We start from the raw sequence: 23,954 nt of genomic DNA, 5'->3' as shown, positions 1-23,954 counted from the left end.
CACGGTGACCTCTTGAAGTTGGGATGTTATAGTATGGTCCTGTGTAGTGATTGTGGGGGGGAGAGAGGGCAGCAGAGGGAGGGTGCAGTGCAGACGCCATATATGGGCACACCACCGACTCTGCTTCGCTATTGGCTGTGGGCCTTATGCAGCTGCTTGTCAACAAGATGGCCTTCCTCCTCCTGCTGCCGTTCTGACACTGATTATTTTGGTATCCCCGAGAACATACCGTAAAAGCTTGTGTCACTTCTAAATAGATAGCGGGAGAGGGACTGCTTCGAACTCCTAACAAGGCATACAGTCAACTAGACTTTGTTCAGACAACTGTCAGGCACACAAGAAGCCTCGATAGCGGCCATCACTAGAACAAGGATAACAGAAAGTAGCTGCTGGCTAATGTCGACGAGCTAGCTTAGCTACGTGGACACGAATAGTTAACTCGTGTCACCTGCATTCAACCAGACAGACTGGTTCGGTTAGAGGGAAATACAGCGAGGAGAGGCTTGTCATCGAGAAGTCAAGACGATCGTTTGTGGAGTTAAAGTTCGATAAGGTGAGTTGTTGCAAAGTGAAACGTTTAGCTATTTTTTATGTACCTTGTTAGCCTGCTAGCAAACGCTGTCATGTTATTCTGCAGGTAAGTTGTGCTATCCAGTTAGCAAGCTGGGTGTAATTTACTATGCGCAGCTACCCTTTAATAACCTCATTAAAGTATTAAGTTACTATGTTGTTTTGGCCTAGTTCACGTTAAATGAAGGTAAAGTCAAACACATACTTTGGCATTTTACTACGACGTTAAGCTAACTGTGTTCTAGTTTGATAACAGCTAGGAGGATTCATTTGCTGTTGTATTTTATGCTAATTTTAAATATATAAATCAACATCCATGTTGCTGTCAGTGATGTTTGCAACACCAGTCTTGTTGGTTGTAACTTGGGAAGTTGGTATTATCACATGAAGTGTTGCAGGTTTACATGGTGATCCACAACAGAACCAGGAAAAGTAATGTTAAAGTGAGCTTCAGGCCTGCGTTTACACCTGACATACACTACCAGTCAAAAGTTTGCACACACCTTCTCATTCAGTATTAATTTTAATTATATTCAACATTGTAGATTAATACTGAAGACATCAAAACTATGAAATAATCTGGTTTTGCCATAATCTGGATTACAACAGTAGTCAAATAGGGCTATCCATTGTGTACTAACCCTACCTCTGAACAACACAACTGATGGTCTCAAACACATTAAGAAGGCAAGTCATTCTACAAATGAACTCTTGACAAGGCTCATGTTAATTAGAAACCATTCCAGGAGACCACTTCATGAAGCAGACTGAGAGAATACCAAGAGTGTGCAAAGCTGTCATGAAGGAAAAAGGGGGCTACTTTACAGAATCTAAAATATAAAACATATTCTGCTTTGTTGAACAGTTTTTTGTTAATGAAATAATTCCATATATGTTCTTTCATAGTTTTGATGTCTTTGGTATTAATCTACAGTGTTTACAATAATCAAAATAAATAGAAACCCTTGAATGAGAAGGTGTGTCCAAACATTTGACTGGTAGTGTACTTCACTCACAGTGGAGACTACATGTTGATTGACACCTAGCGTTGCAATACTTTTGTAATAATGACTTTTTGGGTTTGTATCTTAATTATATTTTGTTTCAGTAGGAATATTCTCACTGAAATAGTTCTGTCCAAAATATCACCAGGAGAAAAGTTGCTCACAAAGAACAACAACAAGCCAAAGTACACCTAACAATAAATGAGCAACATGCAGGAGTGCAACATGTGCACAACCTGGTAATTTATCATTAGTTGTGGTGTTTAAATCAATGGTATATCATACATGTGACTGAAGGTTAAACCTACTGAGAGTTTTAGGGACCAGTGGTGAACATAATCAATAAGGCAGTTCATGTAGCATGGTCATTTAATGAATGATGTGCCAATGTTGCATTCTTCTTCTCCTACTTTCTCATGATGTGTACAGAAACTCAAACCAGAGACAGAAAGCAGCATGATAATACACTGACTCCAACATTTTCAGTGAAGATGAGGTAGCAAGCATTTAAAAAACATCACCAAAGTCAAGTACTGATAAGAAAACTGCTTGAGTAAGTGTCTTCATTGCAACAAGATAAAATAGCATTTGTTTTGATTTGAAGAAACAGGACTTTACCCTCACTTATGTGATAAATAATTTTAATTCTTGTATGAAACATATTTGTTAATGTTGGGTGATATCTACTGATAGTTTTAGAGTAAGACATTTTAAATAACCATGCAGTAAATCTGTTTTTGGACAGAAGAATATTCAAATCCACATCATCGTTGCTGTAATGTGATCAGTTTTGTTGGATTTGAAGTCGCCCTCTTACACACAGGACTGTCTGATGTGATATTGTTGGACAAAACGTGATTCCCCCGTCTTCCTTTCAGATGTCCAGATACTGCACTGTGTTGACACAGTGGCCTTTGTGATAGTAGTACCAAAGCTTGTATCAAAGTCTTGTGATGATGTTAATGCAGATACTCACAAGAACACACAGACAGCCCTACAGAGCTAGACAGACACTCTTCCTAGGTGTCCCGACAGACAGGCGGCTCTCAATGTAATAATGTTCCTGAGCGGACTGCTGGAGTGATGCACTCAGCTCCATTGTTCTGCTAACAGTTTGCTGCAAAGCTGGCCTGCTGGCTGCTCTTCTGTTGCATTGTCTTCACAGGCGCACATGCAGAGAGGGAGATTGAGCTAAGACGTTTTGGCATGCTTCAGTATTATCATTCGTCAGCTTTTGGCCATCTGGCTAAAATGCTGTGAAAAGCGCTGGAGGACAGTATGAGTGATGCTGAGTTAGATTGGCGCTTCTTTGTGTTCAGCAGGCGGAAAGTGTTGCACCGGTTAAATTAAAGATTTTAACTGGTGTACCAGTTAAATCTTAAATTGGCTTTTAATGAGGATGTGGTTCACAGTTCAAAAACTACCTGTAACTCACACAGTAGAACCATCATCCTGGTGAGATGGCATGCCAAACTGCTCGTGATTTGTTTAGGGAAATGACCCGATTCAGCAGAATATACGTTTCAATGTAAAGAGTCTGTCTCAGACACAGCCGTACCTTGTTGACATTCGTGCAGACGTGTTGTGTGCAGCTATGTAATGATTATTGGGTGGATTTCCTCACTTTGACTGAGGCAGCAATCCACAGGCGTTCAACTCAACAATTCAACTCTAACGAAACAGTGTGAAGGCATTCAGTCTCAATGTGTAAAGACTTGATCAAATTCGAATAATACTAATCTTTAATGTATTATTTATGTAATGCATATTAAGATATGTCAAAAATGTTGTCCCTCAGGGTCCACTTAGTAACATTCTACTGACATAAATGATATATCTAACTTAATTTGACCCTTTTATCTACATTCTGTACTGAAAGCTTTAACAGTCTAATCACTGCATTCTGCAGTTCTGTAACTACTGACATGTTTTGTCTGCTGCTTCCTTTTGAGCTGCATAGATCTGCATGTAGAGATTATTAAATTGATAAGTTATAACTCATAAAATCCTTGTTCTCTTGTGACAGTTTATACGTCAGACTGCTTCGGTACCTCGTGTGGAAAACACCAGCTCTGTAGTGCTGCTGCAGTGTTGCTGCCACTGTGCTTGGACAGGATTTGAAGGATTAGGTTGATGCAGAAAGCTTAAAACCAAACCCAAGCCTTCATTTGCAGGGACTGTTTCAAATGCAGAGGAAAAAAGAGTGAAAGTAGCTCAGTGCTAACTCCGAGCAACCATTAGGGAGTAATGTGAAGGACTGAAAATGGACTGAGATTGGATTGACCCTTTAACTGTGTGAGGATTTGAGAGATAGTGGATGGATGAAGTCTCTCAGAACTCTTTTTATAGCTCCTTCTGTGTGTTCTACACTTGTCTTCTTTTGTCTGGTCAGCAAGTTTCCAAAATTTACAAAGGTGTGTGCCGTGGAGTTAATGGTAGCATTTCCTGTTCTAACTTGTAGCTAGAGAAGAAATTTAATGTAACACTGCAGCTGATACTCTGACACTTCTTTTGTTATTTCTCTTTTGTATCAGCTGATTTCAAGTTTTGATTCAATTCTAGTGCATCCAGATACATGATTCTATATTCATTTTAACAGCTGTATGCTTAACATATGTAGCAGCATCAGTTCCACACAGTTACCTGTAATACATTCTTAGCTGCTCAGAAATAGGTGTTGCTAAAGGCTGCCAAAACATTGATGGTTGCAATGCAGTGCAACTTGCAGACATAGACTTTAGTTTGGATCCTCTTTAAAGGCTGATTTCTGGTTAAATAGTGTTGTGGAAGTTTTCCGCTACTGGTTAGGAATGAAATGGAGACTTCTGCCGACCGACAAGGTTTTATTTTTCTTGCAAAGAAAAGGTCAATCAACACACGAGTGGTCAGAATGGGGAGAGACCACTCAAGTGTTTATGTTGTTTTGTTTTTGCGCTCATAAATGAAGGTTTCTGATCAGTTTCTAGACCGGCATACTAACTCATCACATGTTTGGAGATCAGTAGCTTTTCCACTTTTGGTATTGGTGTTAGAACAATCTTCATATATTGGCAACATAGCTTTCATGCAATTTGGCTTTTAGTCACAAGGTCATTGTGCTCATGATCTCTAGAAATCAAACTTTTGGAATACCGTCTGATGAAATTAAGAAACTCTCTTATGGTGATGTAGAAAAGGAATTGGGGACTATTTGGGACGTGATGACCAAGCGTCAACCTCTGGTCACACCCATTAAAAAAAGACGATATTTGCAGCAGAAATAAACATGTTTACTGCCTGGTTCAAAAAACGGCTTCAGTCTGAAGAGATAATTTCTCAATCGGCACACACTGTATGGGGCTGAATTATTTTATAACGCAACAGAAGATATTAAGATTACGAGTTTTGCCCATATAAGGACATGACTGACTTGATTGACAGGCGGGGGCACTGTAGCTGTTAAAGAGGAGTCTCAAACCCCGCCTCTTTACCTCACACTAAGTTAGGTTGCGTTCAGCATTACTAATATGGCTTCTGCTGATGATTGGCTTCAAAACAGCGCTCAGGAACAGATGGGAGACGTCATAGATACTACGTTCATTATTTATTCAGTCTATGGTGAAGACATGCTCATTTAGATTAGAGCAGGATCCTTTTTTAAAAACAAAAAACAATCGCAATTAACCAGAACGTTTACATTTGGCTTGTTCCCTCAGCAGTACTGTGATTGTTTGAGTGTCTTTTTTTAAATTTCATTTTATTTTTGACACAAAAAAATGATACCTTTTTGAAATACAAAATATCTCTAGTTTGGTCTTGGCCTTACTCCTGGCAATTTTCAAAGAACAATGACACCAACCAAATTTCATCTCAGACTTTAGTGTCACACTCTGAGCTTCTGGTCTTCAGATTGGATGTGTTCTGATGAGACGGAAATAAAAACTGTATTTCAAATTGAAGGTAAATATCTGCAGTGCAATGCTCAGCTGTTGTGTAGCAATAACATTACAAATCTGTTGCAGCTATTTGAGTACCACTTCAGGCGGTCACTGAATAGAAGAGCTGTCATGGATCTGTATCTTTTTCATGTAGCATGAAGCTCTGAAGTGAATAATGTGCCGTTTACCTTCATCTCATGACATTTGTGAAATCCAGTCACTTGAAAATAAAGATTAAGAATCTGCTTTGTCAACAGTTAAACTGTGTTAACCAAATGAAAGAGATCATAGAGAGCAGGAGGTGACAGAGTGGAGCTTTACCCTGCAGAGACCGTCAGGAGGAACCTGGCTGTGTGTTTCCCTCTCCGTGCCAAACGTTGGCTGCACTGCACAATTTACTTGTTTGCCAAATAACAGAGGAGCAGTGAGATTTTTTTTCATCTTGAGTTTCAGTGCAGATGGAGCTCAATTCAAACCCTGCTAACCTCCAAACCATCCTAAATTCACACTGAAGCGAGAGCTCATAATTCTGATCTGTGGTCTGTGTAAGTGGCTGACGTTCAGTGTGCGTGTTTGACTTTGCACTGAAGTGCCGCAGTGGGTGGATTGTCTCTTCTCGCCCCTGTTTTAATACCGTCCAATCTGTTATGAGAGATGGATTCCATGATGCAGTGAGAGGGAGGTCAAAAGAGGAGTTGATGGAAAGAAGGCAGAGAATAAAAGAAGTTAAAGTGAGAAAGTCATAAAGGGGTCACGGAGAGAAAGGGCAGTAAAGAGGGTTTACTAGCTTTTTTCACAACAGTATAATCTGCCTGCTCTTAGCTGTGTTGTTGCTGTGTGATTACAGAGAAAGCAGTTGAATTGGTTCCCAACACCGTGTGGGTGGTGTGTGCTTTTGCACCTCTCTGAGCCTTTCCATTAGTCCAAATGTACAAGGCTCCACCCGTTCAGTGTGTCAGACTGAGGAGAAGGACAACGGCCTGCTTTTTATCTGTGGATTGAAGGCATGCTGCAGTGTGAAGAGTCACAGAGAGTAATCGGAGGAGAACATGTTAAAAATGTTGTGCAATAAGATCGTTAAAGAGATCTGCATTCATTGCGTGTAACATCGTAGGATACTCATGTATCATCTTTTATTTTCCACTGAGCCACACCTTGTATTAACTTCTATTGCAATTACATCTGGCAATAACTGGTAATGTTTGTTATGCAACTGGAGTGCTGTTGAAGTCTGTTTTATAATGCAATCTTTTCAGTTCTGAGAGCGATAACACACACAGTTTCTCTTTTAATAGAATATTTTGCACTATTTTCACCTTTATTGATGGACGAAAGGCAAGGAGAGAGTGAGGGATGACTTTAAGTAGCAATATTCTCCACAACACCAGTGGACAAACTAATAATTATTCTGTGAAGGAGCAAGAAGTCACGAAGTGTTGCAAGCAGAATGTTATTCAACATTTCTACATGCCTTAAAAATGAGTCTGCTGACACTTACTCAGCTTGTATCGTTCATAGCTAGAGATCCCAGTGACTACAATCATCCAGTCCTTCATCCAGTCGATGATCTTGTTAAAACCCATAATGGTATGATCTGAAAAACTAAGAATGGAGTGGGCTATAAATATTTTTTTATGTCCTGCTATACAGCCAACAGAGCGAGCTCCTCGGAGCATGTGAAACTTTATTCTTAACTAAAGCGTGAGACTCATGCGGGCTGAGGGAAGAGTTTGGTGTCACACAGAACAAAAAAAAGAAAGCAAAGTGAAATCTTATCATTGAGCAGCTAAATAGTAACTTCAGTGATAATGTACACTACCAGTCAAATGTTTGGAAACACCTTCTCATTCAAGGGTTTGTATTTATTTTAATTATTGTAAACACTGTAGATTAATACCAAAGACATCAAAACTATATAATAATATATATGGAATTATTTAATTAACATTTAATTTTATATTTTAGATTCTGTAAAGTGGCCCCCTTTTTCCTTCATGACAGCTTTGCACACTCTTGGTATTCTCTCAGTCTGCTTCATGAAGTGGTCTCCTGGAATGGTTTCTAATTAACATGAGCCTTGTCAAGAGTTCATTTGTAGAATGACTTGCCTTCTTAATGTGTTTGAGACCATCAGTTGTGTTGTTCAGAGGTAGGGTTAGTACACAATGGATAGCCCTGTAATCCATATTGTGGCAAAACCATATTATTTCATAGTTTTGATGTCTTCAGTATTAATCTACAATGTGGAAAATAATTAAAATTAATAAGAACCATTGAATGAGAAGGTGTGTCCAAACCTCTGACTGGTAGTGTATGTTCTCACAGGATTTGCCTTTTTACCATGATCAGCATGAACATGCAGCAACCTTCTTTGTGCTTCACAGCAAGGAAAAGGAAAACATCATTTTTTCTCATGGTGCACTTAAGAGTCAGTGTTTTTATCTGGGGGTTTGATTGAAGTTGGCACTGATAGACTCATGTTTCAGTCAATGATAAATTGACCTTGCAGTAGCATTCAGTAGCATGTCTCAGACATGGCACATGGCACGGAGAGAACTTTGACCTTTTGTTAAAGACAAGACTGTTTAAAGAGATCTGAGATGCTGCAGCACTAGCTTGTATTGTCCACTAAAACACACCCTGTATAGAATTACACTGGCATCATTTCAAGGTGTGTGTTTTGGGAATGTGGAGCAGAGCTGGAGTTTGTAGTGTAAACGGTATTTGCAGCAAACAGATCAGCAATTTATTCTTTTTGTTGTGAATGAGTTTGACGTAGGAAGGGGCGATGTGACCTAAAATTAATATTACAGTGTTTGTTTTGCTTTTTCCAGTAACGGTATGATGTCCCTGTGTTGCCAAATTAAAGGAGATCATGCACGGAAACACATGATGACTTTCTACTAGGGATGGGCAATGATTTCCCGCCAGACGGTAGCTATAGAGCGTCTGAAAGCTGTTTGTTAACCGCATTAGCAAACGGAAGAAGAAGAATGCTAACTGCTTTAAAGCTGGGGTTCGTAGTCAGATTTAGATACACTTTTTGTTATACTGGTTGAAATGATCTTTGTGTCCCGATGGCAATCAATACATAATGTGTTCTTAAAAAAGAGCCAAAAGAAGCCGCTATCTACAGCCTGAGTAAACCTGGGAAAACACCAACCAATCCCTGCCACCAGGAACCAAATTATGAAACCAATCAAATCCTGTCCTGCCGTTCTGCCCGCCTCCTACGCGTACATTTCATGTTTGTTTGTGTTTTTAACTTTCACCATGATAATGTTTTGGTGTTTTCTTACCGCTGAGTGAGACATGAGTTGATGTAGTGCAAAACACAAACGATGTGCTGAGGACCGGTTTTGAATCAGTCACCATCGTAGTCAGCGGCGCTCGTGCATGTGAGCGGGGGCGTCGTTTTGGAGGAGCTCCGAGGGAGGAGGGGAGGGGTTAGACGGAGTCCTGAGGAAATGCTACATTCAAATTCATGCTAGTTTTCCGTGACTACCAACCCTAGCTTTAAGTAGCAAAATAAGAAGAAAACATTAGCGACTGTCGCGGTGATTTTCTCCATTTCTAAATCTCACTCTACATCACACGTATTTCCAGAGACTGAGAATGGCTGTAAAATGTAAACACACACACCTCCCTGCGTCACAGAAACACCGACATAAAGATCAAGACAGACGCTGTCAGTGCCCGCTACGAGCAGCACCTCTTCCCTGTGCTGGTTAAGGTGGCTGACACACAAAAGGGCTGTTAATGGGACAGGTAGTATTTTTATAGTAATAGTATTTTGGCTTGAAATGCCCATCCCTACATGTTACGACCCCTCTACCCCTCAAACAAGCTTGTGATGCAATGCAAATACTCTACTCATGTCTGATTCTATAAGCTACTGTGTTCACTTCTTCAGAAGTTGTACTTCCTGAATCAGTGGATCTGAATTTCTGTTTCTCTCCTGCATCCCTGTTTGCATTTTTAGAGAGCTCCTTTATTTCACTGAGCAAGTTGTGTAAAGTTACTACTGCTGAAAACGCTGTATTTCCTGACAAGGCTGTTTCAGAATAAAGGCTGTTCAACAATTAGGGGACTTTTATTTTAAAGAAATTGTCAGAAATTAAATGTGCTTATCGCCGAGCTAACTGAGCTTTCGCCGAGCTACAATTATCAGGAGGAGGCGTTCCTCTCTATCCCTGTGAGGTGATTGTGGCTCTGAAGTGTTAGAGTGAAACAGGGAGTGGACCAGGACTCGGTCCACATTGTTGTCTGTCACAAACCGCTCCCGTCTTTTACCTGCCGTCGTGGCTGCATCTGTGTGCACTTAAAACAAAACATGTGTGTACAAAAACCTGAACGCGTGTTTGAACCGGTGTTAATGGTAAAGCCAAATCCATGTCGTGACAGTGACACTGGTGACGGTAGTGACACTGGTACACAGCCCTTCCCTGAGGCCTATTTTGCTTAATAAACACACCAGATCAAAGGAATGGAAATCAGTGAGAATGTCATGTTATAGAGAACGTAAGATATGTTAAATGTATTTATACTATAAATCTGTTTGAGGTTATTTAATGATCCCGGTGTTTTTGTTCTGTGGTGCCACAGTAAACTGTAACACAGATATGCTGCTGTCTTTGCCTGTTAGACACTTCTTTTTGCTTTGTTTACAGTCGTCCATAGAGAGATTTCATTAAAGTCCTCTTAGTCAAACGCTGTGTCACAGTTTAAGGATTTTAAGTGTAAAGTTAAAGCTAAAAAGAAGCAGCTCAGGACTGATGAGGTGTGATTTTGGATGCAAGCTGTCTCTCAAATCGGCAGCGAGTTAAACATGTTGCTTCTTTGCCACTTGTTTCTCTCCTTAAGCGTGCCGGCACGTTCCTGGCAGACCCTACAGCTGGCAGAGCTGCAAAAGCAAAGCACGCTGCATGAAGTTAAGCCCGCCCCCCCTCAGCTTGTAGCAGAGGCTCTTGGACTGGGAGAAAGGGGTGAGGACAGCTACAGCAGTTTCACTACTACCCCACCCCCTCCTGCTGTTTGCTATAAATAGGTCCAGCATATGTCTGCATGCTCCTCCCTGTGTTGCCTTCTATTAAGCAAGTCCTCTTTGAAGCACTGAGATGCAGGAGAGGAGCAAAGAGAGAGAGAGAGAGAGAGAGCGAGAGAGAGAGGAGTGCATTTGTAGCTTTTATATTCCATCTCTCATCCCTTTCATCTGCAGGCCGCAGACACCAAACCTGAAATGGAATCCCTTTAATTTAATTTACGGGCCCTAAAGCTGGGAGATGTCTGAGTATACTGTAGCAAGTAATTGTTAATTGAGTTTGGCCAAAGTAGGAGGCCGGCCAGTTGTGATTAACTCACGAAAAGTGTGATGATTGTTCAGTTCACTCAAGTCTAGCAACTGGCTTCTGGTGTACAATGCTAACACTCTGTTTGAACTGCAGCATCAGGCATCGGGTCAATACGGCCTCAGTTGGTCATTGATTATCTGAATTGATCCCGGCCCTGACAAGCAGTGTAGCTCCAGAGATACAAACTCTGTTTTCAGTGACTGATCTGTTATATCAATGTCTTGTTTGTCTTTCTTACTACTTTTCTCTTTCTCTTCACTTTCTCGTTGATGCAGGTTGTATGCACAGTGTTGCTGGAGAGCTTGGTGACAGACAGTGCCCATCACTGGCACTGGGACAGGGAGCTGACAATGAGAGCTCTGGCTCTGGGTGCTTGCTGGCCAGCATAGATGCCGATATGTCCCTGTGGTCCGCATCCTGATGGACCGAGACACGTTCTCCCACATCCGCCTGTGGTGCCCACGCCCCTTTGGCACCTACTCCCAGAACAAAGCCAGGAGTCCAGGCTCAGGGGGCAGCGGTGGAGGCGGAGGTGGGACGGGGTCCCCCTCCCTCTGCAAGGCCGAGCCCTCCTCGGGTGCCAGAAGGGCGGTGGATGGAGGTGAAGATGGGGGGATGATAGTGGGGGTGCAGGAGGAGAACGGAGAAGTAGAAGATGTGGGCTCAGAAAATACTCCACCTGAACCGGAGCATGTCTCCAGTTCACTTACACAAAGCCAGGCCCCTGCTCCCTCTTCAGCCCCTCCTTCTCCACCCTCTTCCGGGTCCCAGATGGAAGATGGCCGCGTGCTGTTAGACACCTGGTATGTCATAAAGCCAGGGAACACCAAGGAGAAGATCGCCTTTTTTGTTGCCCACCAGTTCAGTGGAGCCGGCCAGCCCAGACCCAGCGCCATGAAGGTAAGAAGCTCAACCCAAAGCTGCAAGACCATTTCTATCCAACGTCGTTATTTGTGATCTAAAGCGACATCTTTTCTTCTCCCTCAGGTTAAGGGTAACTGGGCAACTGACTGCAGCAAAGCGAAAAGACGGAGACGATGCTCGTCCTATGACCCTCCAACTCGCTCCCAAGCCTCAGAACCTCACCTCAGTCATGATTCTTCCCCTGCCCCTCCGAGCCCCGATGAGCAACTTTTAGGTGGAGTAAATGAGACGGACCTGCTGTCGGTGGCAGAAATGGTGGCCTTGGTTGAGCAGAGGACGGCCATGGCTCTCCAGGGGATTGTGGCTGTTCATGGGAACCAACAACACCAGCAGACTCCCACATCAACTCAAAGCCAGGCCCTTACCCCCAACCAGCACACTCTGCTGCGGGGCACAGTGTCAGACCCCACCCCTGTAGTTTTTGTGTCAGACAGTTTGAGTGGCCAGCCCTCCAAAGAGACCCAGGAGTCTTCGTCTCCCATTCAGACAGACCAGGAGCTGGAGGAGCAGCAGGAATCATGCAGGGTAGCCCAGGCCATCGCACACTTTGAGTCCCAGAACCTGTCTAATCTGGGTGCTGGTCCAGGAACAGACTCTTCTAATCGAGACAGAGAGAGTGAGCGTAGAAGAGGAGGGGAGTCCAGCATGGTGACCCCCCCTCCACCCCCCAGTCACAGTCATGGTGAGGTTAGAATAGCTTTTCGAGTGTCAAACTTGGACCCGCGGTCTCAGTTGGAGCCAGCTGGCAGGTCCCGCTGTATGTTTATGAGCTGTGGTGGTGGGGGTAACCAGGCAGCAGCCAGGGCCAAAGAGAAAATCACCTGTGACCTCTACCAGCTCGTCAGCCCCTCATCTAGAGACCCCAGTAGTCTGCTGCTTGCTGCCACAACTGCTGCCCCCAAACCGGATGGAGACCTCCATCACCCTGACAGGCAAGCCTGTGGCAGTCCAGACCCAAACCAGGAGCTTTCCTCTGGGGAGAAGAAAGCTGTTGGTGTGGGGAGGGAGAGGGTGACTGGCTTCCATGTGGAGGTGGTGGTGACAGGTGCCGTGGACCAATGTGTGTTTTATGGCAAGGACAGTACAGAGAATGTGCAGGAGGAGACGGTGTGTTTTGCTATGCCTGGTGGGGGTGGGGGTGGTGGAGGTGTAGGTAGTTCCACTGACCCTTCATCAGAAGATCCCCCTCCTGGTCAACTCTTCTTCCTCCAGCCCTCCCGGGGCCCAGAGGAGGATGTTAAAGGAACAGTTGCTGGCAGTGGGTCAGGAATGTGCTCTTTGGACTGTGCCAATAACAACGGCCCTGGGGCAGGCGTGGCAGTGGGCTCAGGGGAACGGGCAACTCGACCAGATTCCCCTAGTGTTGGGGAGGACTGTACAGACCCTTCCCTCTGTCGCCTCTATCGCCACGTGTCCCACGATTTCCTAGAAATCCGCTTTCAGATACAGCGCCTCCTCGAACCACGTCAGTACATGCTGCTGCTGCCCGACCACATCATGGTCAACATCTTCAGCTACCTGCCCACACGCTCACTGGCAGCCCTAAAGTGCACATGCCACTACTTCAAGGTGTTGATCGAAACGTATGGTGTGCGGGCGGTGGATTCTCGCTGGAATCAAGACCCTCTCTATCGAGACGACCCCTGCAAGCAGTGTAAGCGGCAATATGAGCGCGGGGATGTTTCCCTGTGCCGTTGGCACCCCAAACCTTACCACCACGACCTGCCTTATGGACGTTCCTACTGGATGTGTTGCCGGCGTACAGACAAGGACACGCCAGGCTGCCGTGTTGGACTCCACGATAACAACTGGGTCCAGCAGCCTGCTGATGGCTCTCAGTCCATTCGCGCCAAGAGAGAGGAAAGGAGGGAGGAGGCGAGGTAGAGAGGAAAGAGTACACCTCAAACAACTCTCATCTCCTCCTGAATACCTCTTTCTTTCTCCCTCTCACCTCTGCTCAGAGGACAAAAAGATGAGAGAGGAGTACACAGAGGAGTCAACACTCCAGGACTGTTTGTCTTTCTTTGTTCCAGCACTCCCTTCTCATTCTTGCCCTCAGTGGAGGGAGGTGAGAGGTAAAGAAGGAAGAGAGGTGTGTCGCTCTCCTTGCCTTTGTTTTTCAAGCCCTCCAGAATCCCTCTCTCCTCCCACTGTGCTCCAGAGTGGCACCTTTTAAAAGTTTGCATACCAGGGTTGGGGTCCCCTCCTGCTGCTGTCAGTCAGCCCTCTTTTTTGCCTCTCACTCATTTGGGTTTCTGTCTAACTCAGTACATGGTTGTTAGGTAATTCATGTGAAAAGTTGCAGTGTAATTTCATTGAGATTAGCATTCATAAAGTGACGCATAGAAATGTAATGCCCTAGAGCCTGCTTACTGTTCCCAATACATGTTCTGTTGTTCTGTGTATCACACACTTCCATGTTAGCTGTACAATGGTGCTTCGAGGAATGAGCTGTACTGAATCCCAACAGGTGTAAAAGTTTTCAGTGGTGGAATGTTCAGCATTGCTATAGAAATGTGATTGTATAAAGCAAACTTGATTTTTTTCCGTTGTACCAGATTGCCATTCGTTCCTGTCCCGCGCCATGCGTTTCTATTTCTCTGAATGTGCTGTAATGTTGTTCTATGTCCATTAGCCCCCTGACAATGCTGCTGAAATCATTGCCTGTGTCACTGACACAGTTAATTCTGAAATAGATATACCATTGGTTTATAATGGGCACAGTCTAACAGTGCTTGCCAGTCACTGGCCACTGGGACCTGTTTTAGTCATTATTTTCAGAGTGGACCCTAACCTTGCTGACCAGCCATAAAGAGGAGCCAACAAGTACTTTCTGGTTTACACAGAATCATTTGGGATGGACTATAATGAAAGAGAACAGTGGGATCGAATGGGATTTAAAAGAGAAACTTGATGTCACTTTGGAAAGGCCTGATGTCACTTTGTATGATTTGATTGACTTGCTTGTTTGCCATTTTGTTTTGTTTTCTTTTTTTTTGTTGCAGTTTTATTGGGGTGTGTGTCAGAGAATGTTTGCTGTTGTATTTGCTTTTATTCTTGAGGACTGTGTTCTCCCTGTTTCAGTCTGTCACCCTACTACACCTGCAAAGAAGTATTTTTTAAATACTCCACCTTTGTTTTAACCCCCAGCTCTCTTCCTTCCCTCCTCCCCCTCCGTCCTCCAATTTTGGCAGAGGGCAGTGTTTGCCAAAGCCGTCATTCATGCTTCGAAGCGGGTGAAACCGACTACCACAGACCGCAGAAACTCTCTACACCAGCTTCCAGCCTTAAAAGCCCCCTACCTCTTACCCGCCCTGCAGGAGATTGAGGCGTCAGATACCTCACAGATGATCAAGAGTATTGGGAGTTGCACAGGACCCTGTAAGAGGCTAGATTTTAGACGCTCGATAGACTCCATCCAGCTCTACTGGATCCACCCATAACTCTTTTCTGGGAGTGTAAGATGAACAGTGCCTGGTGACGGCTCTGACCCTTCATTCTTGAAAAAAAAAAAAAAAAAACTCCTCTCTCCTACCCCTCTTTCCCCTCGCTGTTACGATCCCCCCACCCCTGCAAACCGACAGACTGGACATTATAGAACTCGCGTGATGAATGATGCTGAAACTCTGCATGGAGGTGGGAAGATGGTTGGGTAGTGTTGGGAGAACTCTGTAGGTTCCAGACATGTACAATGCTAATGGGAAATATCTGCTTAAATAAAAACAGAAGTGATGATTAAAACTGGAAATCTGAATCACTATGTGGTTTGTGTGGTGACTGATGAGTAAATAAACACCAGGCCTGTAACTGAGTGTGGCTTTCCTCAGAGTGCATTCAGCGGTCATTGATTAAATCATGTGTTCTTTACAACGACAAAAAACAGACTTGTTTTATCTGATCAGGGTGGATATTGACTTTAACATTTTACAGGAGAGAAATACACTTCTGTGTTATTCTTCTTTGAAAGGAATAATGTCTACTGAGCAGATTATAATCCCAACAAGGTGAGCAGGACCCTAACATGAAGTAGAGGGGTCGTGACTTGGAGATTCCTCTTCTTCTAATTGTTTTTACCTTTAGAATGTTTGAAGAAAATCTGGCACAAGAGTATCCTCCAGCAGTAACAGAGTTCTAGTTAATCTTTACTTAAGGACTGCAAATAGAGAGGCACATTTTCTTACAACATGAACGTTGTGTTTTATTGATCCCTTGAGCCAAAGTTTAGAAAAAAGAAATCAAACTTCCACAACCGATCTTTTGAACTCTGGCACTCGAGGTTTTATTGAGTTTACATTTTACTCCGCTTCAATATCATTTCTCTTCTCACACCTTTTATTGCAGTGCTGTACGCAGGCACCAAGTGATTGAATAAAAAATGTAACAGTATACAGTAATGGCGTTCTAACCTGATAAACATTCTTTGGACTGCATTACACATGCTCTTTAAAACTGGAGGAATGCACTGGAGAATGAAAACCTGTTCAGCTTACAGAGAAGTAAGACGGGTGGTACATTTGCATCTATGCCTTTTTAAGCCTTTTTTTTAAAGCTGGGGTAGGCAGCTTTGGAGGAAACAGCAAGAGGCTCATTCTAATTCAGGGACATGTGAAATCCTCTGCGCTGAACACTTCATCATGCACTGCTTCATGAATGGTGCAGGGCTGGTCCACGAGAGAGTGCTGCAGAGGGGAGTGTAGTCTATCCTTGCTCTGTAACATTTTGTACTAAAAGTTCTTCAGGTTTAGCTTTTAATGGATTGGGCTCATGCTGAATGAGAGCACAGGCAGAGACTATAAAGTACACTCATGGGGGTAATGAGAGTCCCTGCAGGTATAGGCCTTTCAATTATGTCATGGCTTTAATGAAGAGTCAAGTTTAGGATTAATCTCTAATCTAATCATAGTTTTGGATTAATTAATTGTTATTGTAATGTAAAAAGACTTTAAAAGAAACACAAATCCTTTAACAGTAACTGTTCTGCCCCTGCTTTAAAGGAAAACTGTCAGTGATGCTGTGCAGTGATGGGCATTGTCCAACAGATGGCAACACTGCTTTGTTTTTCATTGTAAGAATGAGCCACCGCATCATCCTAACAGAGCTAAAATTACATCAAGAGACAATCTCACATTTACCATGCTCCCCTAACTGGATAAAGTCTGACTGCTAAGCATAGTACCCCCACATAAAACAAGCTACAGCCATCATAATGAGAGCGTTCGCATCCACAGTGTACTTCCACACCGGGTCCTCGCTGATATCAGGCAGCTTCTCTGGTTCCTCAGGCGTGTCCTGCTCTCTGACCTGGGAGCTGCTGTCACTCCCACCACAGAGCCGGCCAAGCAGGCCACAGATCCCAGCCTTCTCCTCCTCCTCTTCAGCCACTGAGAGGAAGAGGGAGGGGTTAGTGTTTTCTGTGAGTGTCTTTCTCTGATACTGTGGTTTCTTTTCTTTCTTACCTTCACTGTTATTATTCATCCTCATCCTGTCCTCAGCCTCTTTCCGGGCTCTTCTCCCCTTTTCCTCTTGCTCCCAGTCCAAGTCCTTCCTCTCCTCTTTGGAATGACGGAGGCTGAACACCAGGCGATGGAGCTGTGAGGAAAACATGAGGGCCAAATAGAACCAACTTTGATTTTACAGAATTGTTTATCTGTAACTAAAACACTGAGGTGGACATTTATGAAACTAAGTAGATTGTAGAAGTCACTTACATGCTCATCCTCTATGGGCTCAGTGCAGTAACTGACCACAAGCACCAGCACCGACGTACAGAAGAAGAGTATGATTGCAAAGTAAAGGTAATGAATCCCACAAATTAAGAAGGGGCAGTTAGAGGGGAAAATACAGCTGCCAGACCCGAACCAGAACTCAGGCAGCATCCGACACAGACCCATCAGCAGGCCGCCTACCAGACCCCAGAACGCACCCTGGAAGTGACAGAGACAGGGACAGTGTCACCAGGTGTTTCATTAAGTGATCACATAGTAATGCATGAATATTTCATCTCACTGTCTCATTGATCCTCTTGATAAAGACAGCCAGGAGGAAGACTGAAGCGATTGGCGGGGCCAGATAGCTAGAGATGGACTGGATGTAGTCGAACAGCTGACCACTCTGAGCCGCCTGGACGATGGGGATCCAACAGATGCTGACGGCTACGATGCACAGAACCCAGACTCTAAAAAGGAGAGAAACATTTAAAAGAGTTAAACACGAGAGGATGGTTATTCATCCAAACCTGTGCTTTTGAAGTCACTGCATAATTGCTACATTCAGATTTGAGGAGCTTGCAGAGTACAGTGAGTGAGCTATCCTTCCTTTCCAGGACTAACAGTAGAGCGGTTACATTCGGTTTGTAGTGGGTTAGAAAAGCAGCAAGGCAGATCTGTGTGAAAGTTGTGGAAATGCAAAGCTGTTCACTCTTTACCTGCCAACAATAATGAGCTCACGCTCTGTGGCCTGAGGTCTGATGCGGGTCCAGATGTCCATGGTGAACAGAGTGCTACTGCTATTAAAGATGGAAGCCAGAGAGGACATGAGAGCAGCCAACATCACTGCCAGCATCAGACCCCGCAAACCTGCACCGGGAGACAGAGGGGAGAAAGAAGATGGGTTAAAATATTCAGCCCAAGTGGAGACAGAAGTCTAAAACAAAGATGTATCAAATGTTGAATTACAGAGATTATTGTGGGAACACTGAACCTGAACACCAAAACACCCAACTGGAGAATGAGGTGCAAAAAAAATCTTTTTTTTCAGGTAGTTTTTTTTTTGTTCTTACCGTTCGGCATGATTGACACGACCAGTTTAGGATATGCGATGTTGGAGCAGCCCACCGCAGTGCCACACACCTCCTTACACAACTCAGGGACGACACAGCCCACCTCATCTACAGGTGGATGGAAAAACAAACACAGATAAACAAACACACTATAGAGAATCTAACATCAACTCTGATTACATTACATTACATTACAAAGAACTCTGCTGTTTAAAGTCTCTCTTCTTTTAGTCATTCTTTCATGTTTTCACCCTTTTTTTGTTCTCTTCCTCTTAACTGTGTTTGTAAGTTTGCACATCTTCGTCCTTCTTGGCCTGAATTCTTAAAAATGGTTCCTTAATATTGCGTTGCTGCTTTTAATCATGTTGATCATTTCTCGTGTTGCATTGGTTCCTGTGCTCCAACGTAGTTTAGGTCATCTTGTTCTTGCTTGTTTGTCAAAGCATTTTGTTTCAAAGGTGCTATTTAAATAAAGTTATAACAGAGGGATTTAAAAATTATGAGTCACACCTGGGTAGAGGACTCTGCTGATCATGCCGGGGAACACCATGAGGAACATTGGCAGCACTTTGAGGTAGCCGCACAGGATGCAGCCGGCCTTAACGTGAGTCAGACTACGAGCAGCAAGGCACCGCTGGACAATCACCTGAAACACAAGAAGAGATAAATCATTACAATCATGCTAAGTTTTTTGTTGAAAAGTTATACTTTCATGAAATATGTTTTTAATTGGCTGGTAGATTCCTGTTTATTAAAACCAACCATTTTAATCATCAAGGTTACTATGAGTGAGATTTTTTTTTACCTGGTCTGTGCACCAGTACCAGCTCCCCACTATAGAAATCCCAAATAAGACTCCAGGCCAGGGCAGGTCCCCTGTGACTGGGTCCCTCAGCAGGCTGAAGGCATCCTGTCTTGGGGTGTAGCAGTGGGATGGGATGCTGTAGTTTAGTGGATTCAGGGAGGAGACATTACTCGCTAATGCAGAGCTGTATTTGTCCAGCAGAGCATTGTAGCCGCCTACTTCAGCGAAAGCTTGAGGGGAAAGAGACGGAGTGAGTTTTTAATCAATAAAGGCTGGGTTCAGACACATTAAAGAAAAGGTCTGTTTACTGGACACTGGACTATAGTGACTTCCATTCAACTCGCCTAAATTGAAGTATTTTTATGATATAGACAATCCTGTTTATACAATATTAACATGGCATGTCAAAGTGAAGCACATTGTATTTGTTGTTTCAAACTCAGCTCAGTCGTCCAGAGCTAAGCTGATACTGAAGATGAGTCAGCTGCTGAGACAGCACTATCCTGTCAACGCATCACCAGCTCACAAAGGGAGGTGTGTGTGTGTTTTTCATCCTCCACTGGTTCCTCTGACACTCTTATCTCTACTGCTTCCTCCTTTGACTTTATCTTTGATCTTCTTTAGAGTAAGGCTGATACATATTGACGTGTCATAAAAAAAATCCATAAGGTCACATGGTGTGGATTATTTCGGCTGGAGGTGGGGAGTTTTGTGGCTCTGCAGCGTCAGCTTCTTGTAAACCACTGCAGTGAAATGAATGATCACTGACCCTAGTTAACCTCTCGTCTGCTGAGAGGCTGCTGGGGAGGGACACAGCCACAGGAATGGAGGGATGATGGAGTAATATCTCACACTACATAAAACTATTTGAAAAACAAAGCTACATGCCACAGATGATTTGAACTTCTCTGAGTCGCCTTTAAGAACATGGGTGAAGAGTGTTTTTTGGAGACCAGACACAGGGTGACATGACAGAGAGTGAGTGTAAGTTTGGTGTCTGTGATATTTTAAAGTCAAACACAAAAAGCCAATCTCTTGTTGTCGTGTCCCCTGCTGTTTCTTATTTGTGTTACAGATATTACTACAACAAAGACAAAAGCATGAACATGTGCAGTGTAAATATTATAATGACTGAATATAACTGCACAGGTTTTACTTACAGAAGCCACAGAGGACGAAGGCTCCGGCTATGATGACAAATGTCTGAACTGTGTCGGTGTACATCAGAGCAGCCAGGCCACCTGGTAACACACACACACACACACACACACACACACACACACACACACACACACACACACACACACACACACACACACACACACACACACACACACACACACACACACACACACACACACACACACACACAAACTCATATGCCTTTTAATGCATAAACCAACAGAAATCTTGACCTTTTTTTAAGTTTATTTTGGGGCTTTTTATGCCTCCATTGAAATGAATAGGAAAATGGATAGAGTCAGAAACCGGGATGGAAGATTGGCGAGAGACGTGATAAAGAGCAATGGGAGTTGGAATCTAATCCTGGTTACCTGCTTCTAGGACTACAGCCTCTTTACATGGGGTACTTGATATAACCACCAAGCCAAACTGTTAACCCAGAAACCCCAATTTTTAAAGAGGTATGTCAATATTTAGAAATAAGCTGAACAATGGGGGACATTAAAGAGATTTATCAAAAATAATTTCAACTATTGGATTTTTAGTCCTTAATAAGAGTCAAAGGCTTGAGAAATACTGTGTTTTCTAGACGTTGTTATGTTTTGCTCTTTCGGGCCACAGTAGAGTCTCTTAAATACTATCTTTCTGACAATGCAAGAGTTTTGTGCTTGACACTTTCTTTTCAATATATGTGATAAATATTGAGATATTTCAAATAAAACTGATTTTAAAAATGCTTCAAATAATCTCCTGTTCAGAAGTAAACCAGGCTCTGTACACACAAACATACCTGTGACTGTGTACAAGGCTGTTATACTCAAAAGGCTGATCACAGCCACATAGATATTCCAGCCTAAAGCCTGCTGGATGAACACAGCTCCTGCAAACATATCCACCTGCACAGAGGTGGAGAGAGGAAATAAGTGAGGGAAAAAAGAAACAACTGTGTTTATCGGCCTGTGTGCTTTCAGACGAGGAGACTCACTGAGATCTTGGTGAAAATGTAGAGAAACAGAGAGATGACAGAGAGGTAGAGGCTGATCCTGGTCCCTCCAAACCTCTTCTTCAGGTACTGAGGCATCGTGATCACCTGGCACAGCACATTCCAAACAGAGCAAATTACCAAAGGAAACTACAGGGGGCAACACATGAGTGAATCATACAGTGATCATACAGCGGGATCTTCTTACCCCAGCTGTGAGATACACGGGTACAAACAACCAGCCGAGCAGCAGCACAATGAACAGAGCCTGCAGAGAGAACATCAAGCTGTCAGTTACTGACGCTTCAGGTGGTTTGTGGCAGTAATGCAATGTGTCAACTTTGTAGTAAACTGTTGGTCAGAGTTTGACTTACAATCCACTCAAACCCTCCCACAGCGATGCCACTGGCTGCTGCAGTACCAGCCAAGCCCACAAAGTGTCCACTACCGATGTTGCTGGCAAACAAAGATGCACCAACCTGGATGGAGAAAAGGACAGAAAACAACAAAACAGAGAAATGAGAGCACAGTGATGCTGATTGTCTCAACATAGAGTGTCAGAATCAAATCATACATTGCTTCTTTTCTACCTGCAACCACACTGTTTTTTTTTATCAGATACAAGAGATATAAATAATAAGAATAAGCTTGATCTTCTGATTCATCTCTCCATAACAAGAAATGATGAACCCTCTGGAAAAAGACTGAAAGTTCAAGCAGACTGAATTTATCAAAGAGCAAAACAGCATCTTCTCATATCCAACTGAGTGTTTGGATTAATCTTTTTTTTCTAATATATATCATAAGTCCATTTCAACAAAAGAGGATGTAACACTATCAGCTCTATGCTAAATATCCCCATTTCTACACACTGTACCTTTAAAGACTCAGTATCCCCAAAGTATAACTAAACATTTCACATTTATTAACAACTTTGTCGTAGAAAAAATTCAACTTTCAATGTTTTGTACATTATGTCATTGTCTGAGTTTTCTGTCACTTGAAGATGCTTCCCTTAATTATTTAGAAAATTAAGAGATTACTTTTGATATTATTAGTCTTTATGTTAAGCCATTAACTTGAAATTTGAAGTTGAAGTGTTTACATACACTGTACAAAATAGTGACTATCAGAAGGTACTTGGTCTTATTTTACTTTGAAACATTTTCTCAAAAGTTCTGAGTTCTTATCTTAAGATGCCGAGTCATTATTTTCAAATGCTGAGTTTTATTAGTGTGTTTACATGAGACAAGTTGTCATTTACAAGTAGTAACCTATTATGCAGCATCTTATAAGGACAGTAGAGTGCCCTCTTGTGGACAGAGTAAGGAATAGTAACAATGTTTCTATCTGTCCTGCAACACATATCTTTATATCAGCCAACATGTACGCTGATTTTAAATTAAAATACACTACCAGTCAAAAGTTTGGACACACCTTCTCATTCAAGAGTTTGTATTCATTTTAATTATTGTAAACACTGTAGATTAATACTGAAGACATCTAAACTATGAAAGAACATATATGGAATTATTTAGTTCACAAAAAAGTGTTAAACAAAGCAGAATATGTTTTATATTTTAGATTCTGTAAAGTAGCCCCCTTTTTTCCTTCATGACAGCTTTGCACACTCTTGGTATTCTCTCAGTCTGCTTCATGAAGTGGTCTCCTGGAATAGTTTCTAGTTAACATGAGCCTTGTCAAGAGTTCATTTGTAGAATGACTTGCCTTCTTAATGTGTTTGAGAGCATCAGTTGTGTTGTTCAGAGGTAGGGTTAGTACACAATGGATAGGCCTATTTGACTACTGTTGTAATCCAGATTATGGCAAAACCAGATTATTTCATAGTTTTGATGTCTTCAGTATTAATCTACAATGTTGAAAATAATTAAAATAAATAAAAACCATTGAATGAGAAGGTGTGTCCAAACTTTTGACTGGTAGTGTATATTTATGATATAGCTTTACGCTGAACTCACCGGCCACCAGGTCATGGTGCGCCCAGCCAGGAAATATCCTCCAACTGTCTCACGATTGGACCGAAACATGGACTGAAACATAGAATACACACCTGTTACTCTCACATGTCACCATATTCTCCTGATTTGACTCAGATTAACAGAGCTGCACTCACCCAAATGCCAACGCCAATAACCATGATGAAATATCCAACAATGACACAGATATCTGCTGGGTTGTTGATGGTGGATTTGTTTGATGAGGGGTCCTCCATCGCTCCACTTATTGCTAAATATTCTTTAATCAGCTTCTAATGCAAGACGGTCTGTGTGAGACTATTCTGCAGCTACAACAAATAAAATCAGCTGCATCTGCAAAAAACACCCGAACATCACACCGACTAAGAAACTACAGGGCAAGTTGAACTGGCAAAGAGTGATGCATGCAGCAGATTTAAGACGGTGCGGGTATTTTGGAACTTT

General features: G+C 42.8%; 2 protein-coding genes across 3 annotated transcripts; one reads left to right on the top strand and one right to left on the bottom strand.

Moving 5' to 3' along the window:
• The first annotated feature begins 32 nt into the window (after positions 1-32).
• fbxo46 (F-box protein 46) lies at positions 33-15,526 on the top strand. Of its 2 annotated transcripts, XM_034700696.1 has the most exons (4): positions 33-553; positions 10,355-10,476; positions 11,118-11,742; positions 11,830-15,526. In XM_034700696.1, the coding sequence occupies exons 3-4, from the start codon at positions 11,263-11,265 to the stop codon at positions 13,648-13,650; spliced, it is 2,301 nt and encodes a 766-aa protein (XP_034556587.1). In that variant the 5' UTR covers positions 33-553; positions 10,355-10,476; positions 11,118-11,262; the 3' UTR covers positions 13,651-15,526. The 2 variants fall into 2 exon arrangements, with proteins under 2 accessions (XP_034556587.1, XP_034556586.1); XM_034700695.1 differs by lacking the exon at positions 10,355-10,476 and having other exon boundaries at positions 139-553.
• Positions 15,527-16,019: 493 nt separating this feature from the next.
• On the bottom strand, positions 16,020-23,746 carry slc5a2 (solute carrier family 5 member 2). Its single transcript, XM_034700804.1, has 15 exons — positions 23,648-23,746; positions 23,493-23,564; positions 21,888-21,992; positions 21,722-21,781; positions 21,517-21,621; positions 21,322-21,427; positions 20,510-20,590; positions 19,350-19,579; positions 19,055-19,190; positions 18,545-18,652; positions 18,191-18,341; positions 17,773-17,941; positions 17,475-17,690; positions 17,223-17,355; positions 16,020-17,147 (listed from the first exon to the last, which is right to left on the bottom strand). Exons 1-15 carry the CDS (start codon positions 23,744-23,746, stop codon positions 16,930-16,932), a joined length of 1,989 nt encoding a protein of 662 aa, XP_034556695.1. The 3' UTR covers positions 16,020-16,929.
• Between the last annotated feature and the right edge of the window lie 208 nt (positions 23,747-23,954).

This window comes from Notolabrus celidotus, chromosome 14, assembly GCF_009762535.1.
Source record: "Notolabrus celidotus isolate fNotCel1 chromosome 14, fNotCel1.pri, whole genome shotgun sequence".
In the NCBI taxonomy this organism is placed as follows: domain Eukaryota; kingdom Metazoa; phylum Chordata; class Actinopteri; order Labriformes; family Labridae; genus Notolabrus; species Notolabrus celidotus.
This window is presented reverse-complemented; position numbering and strand designations above follow the sequence as displayed.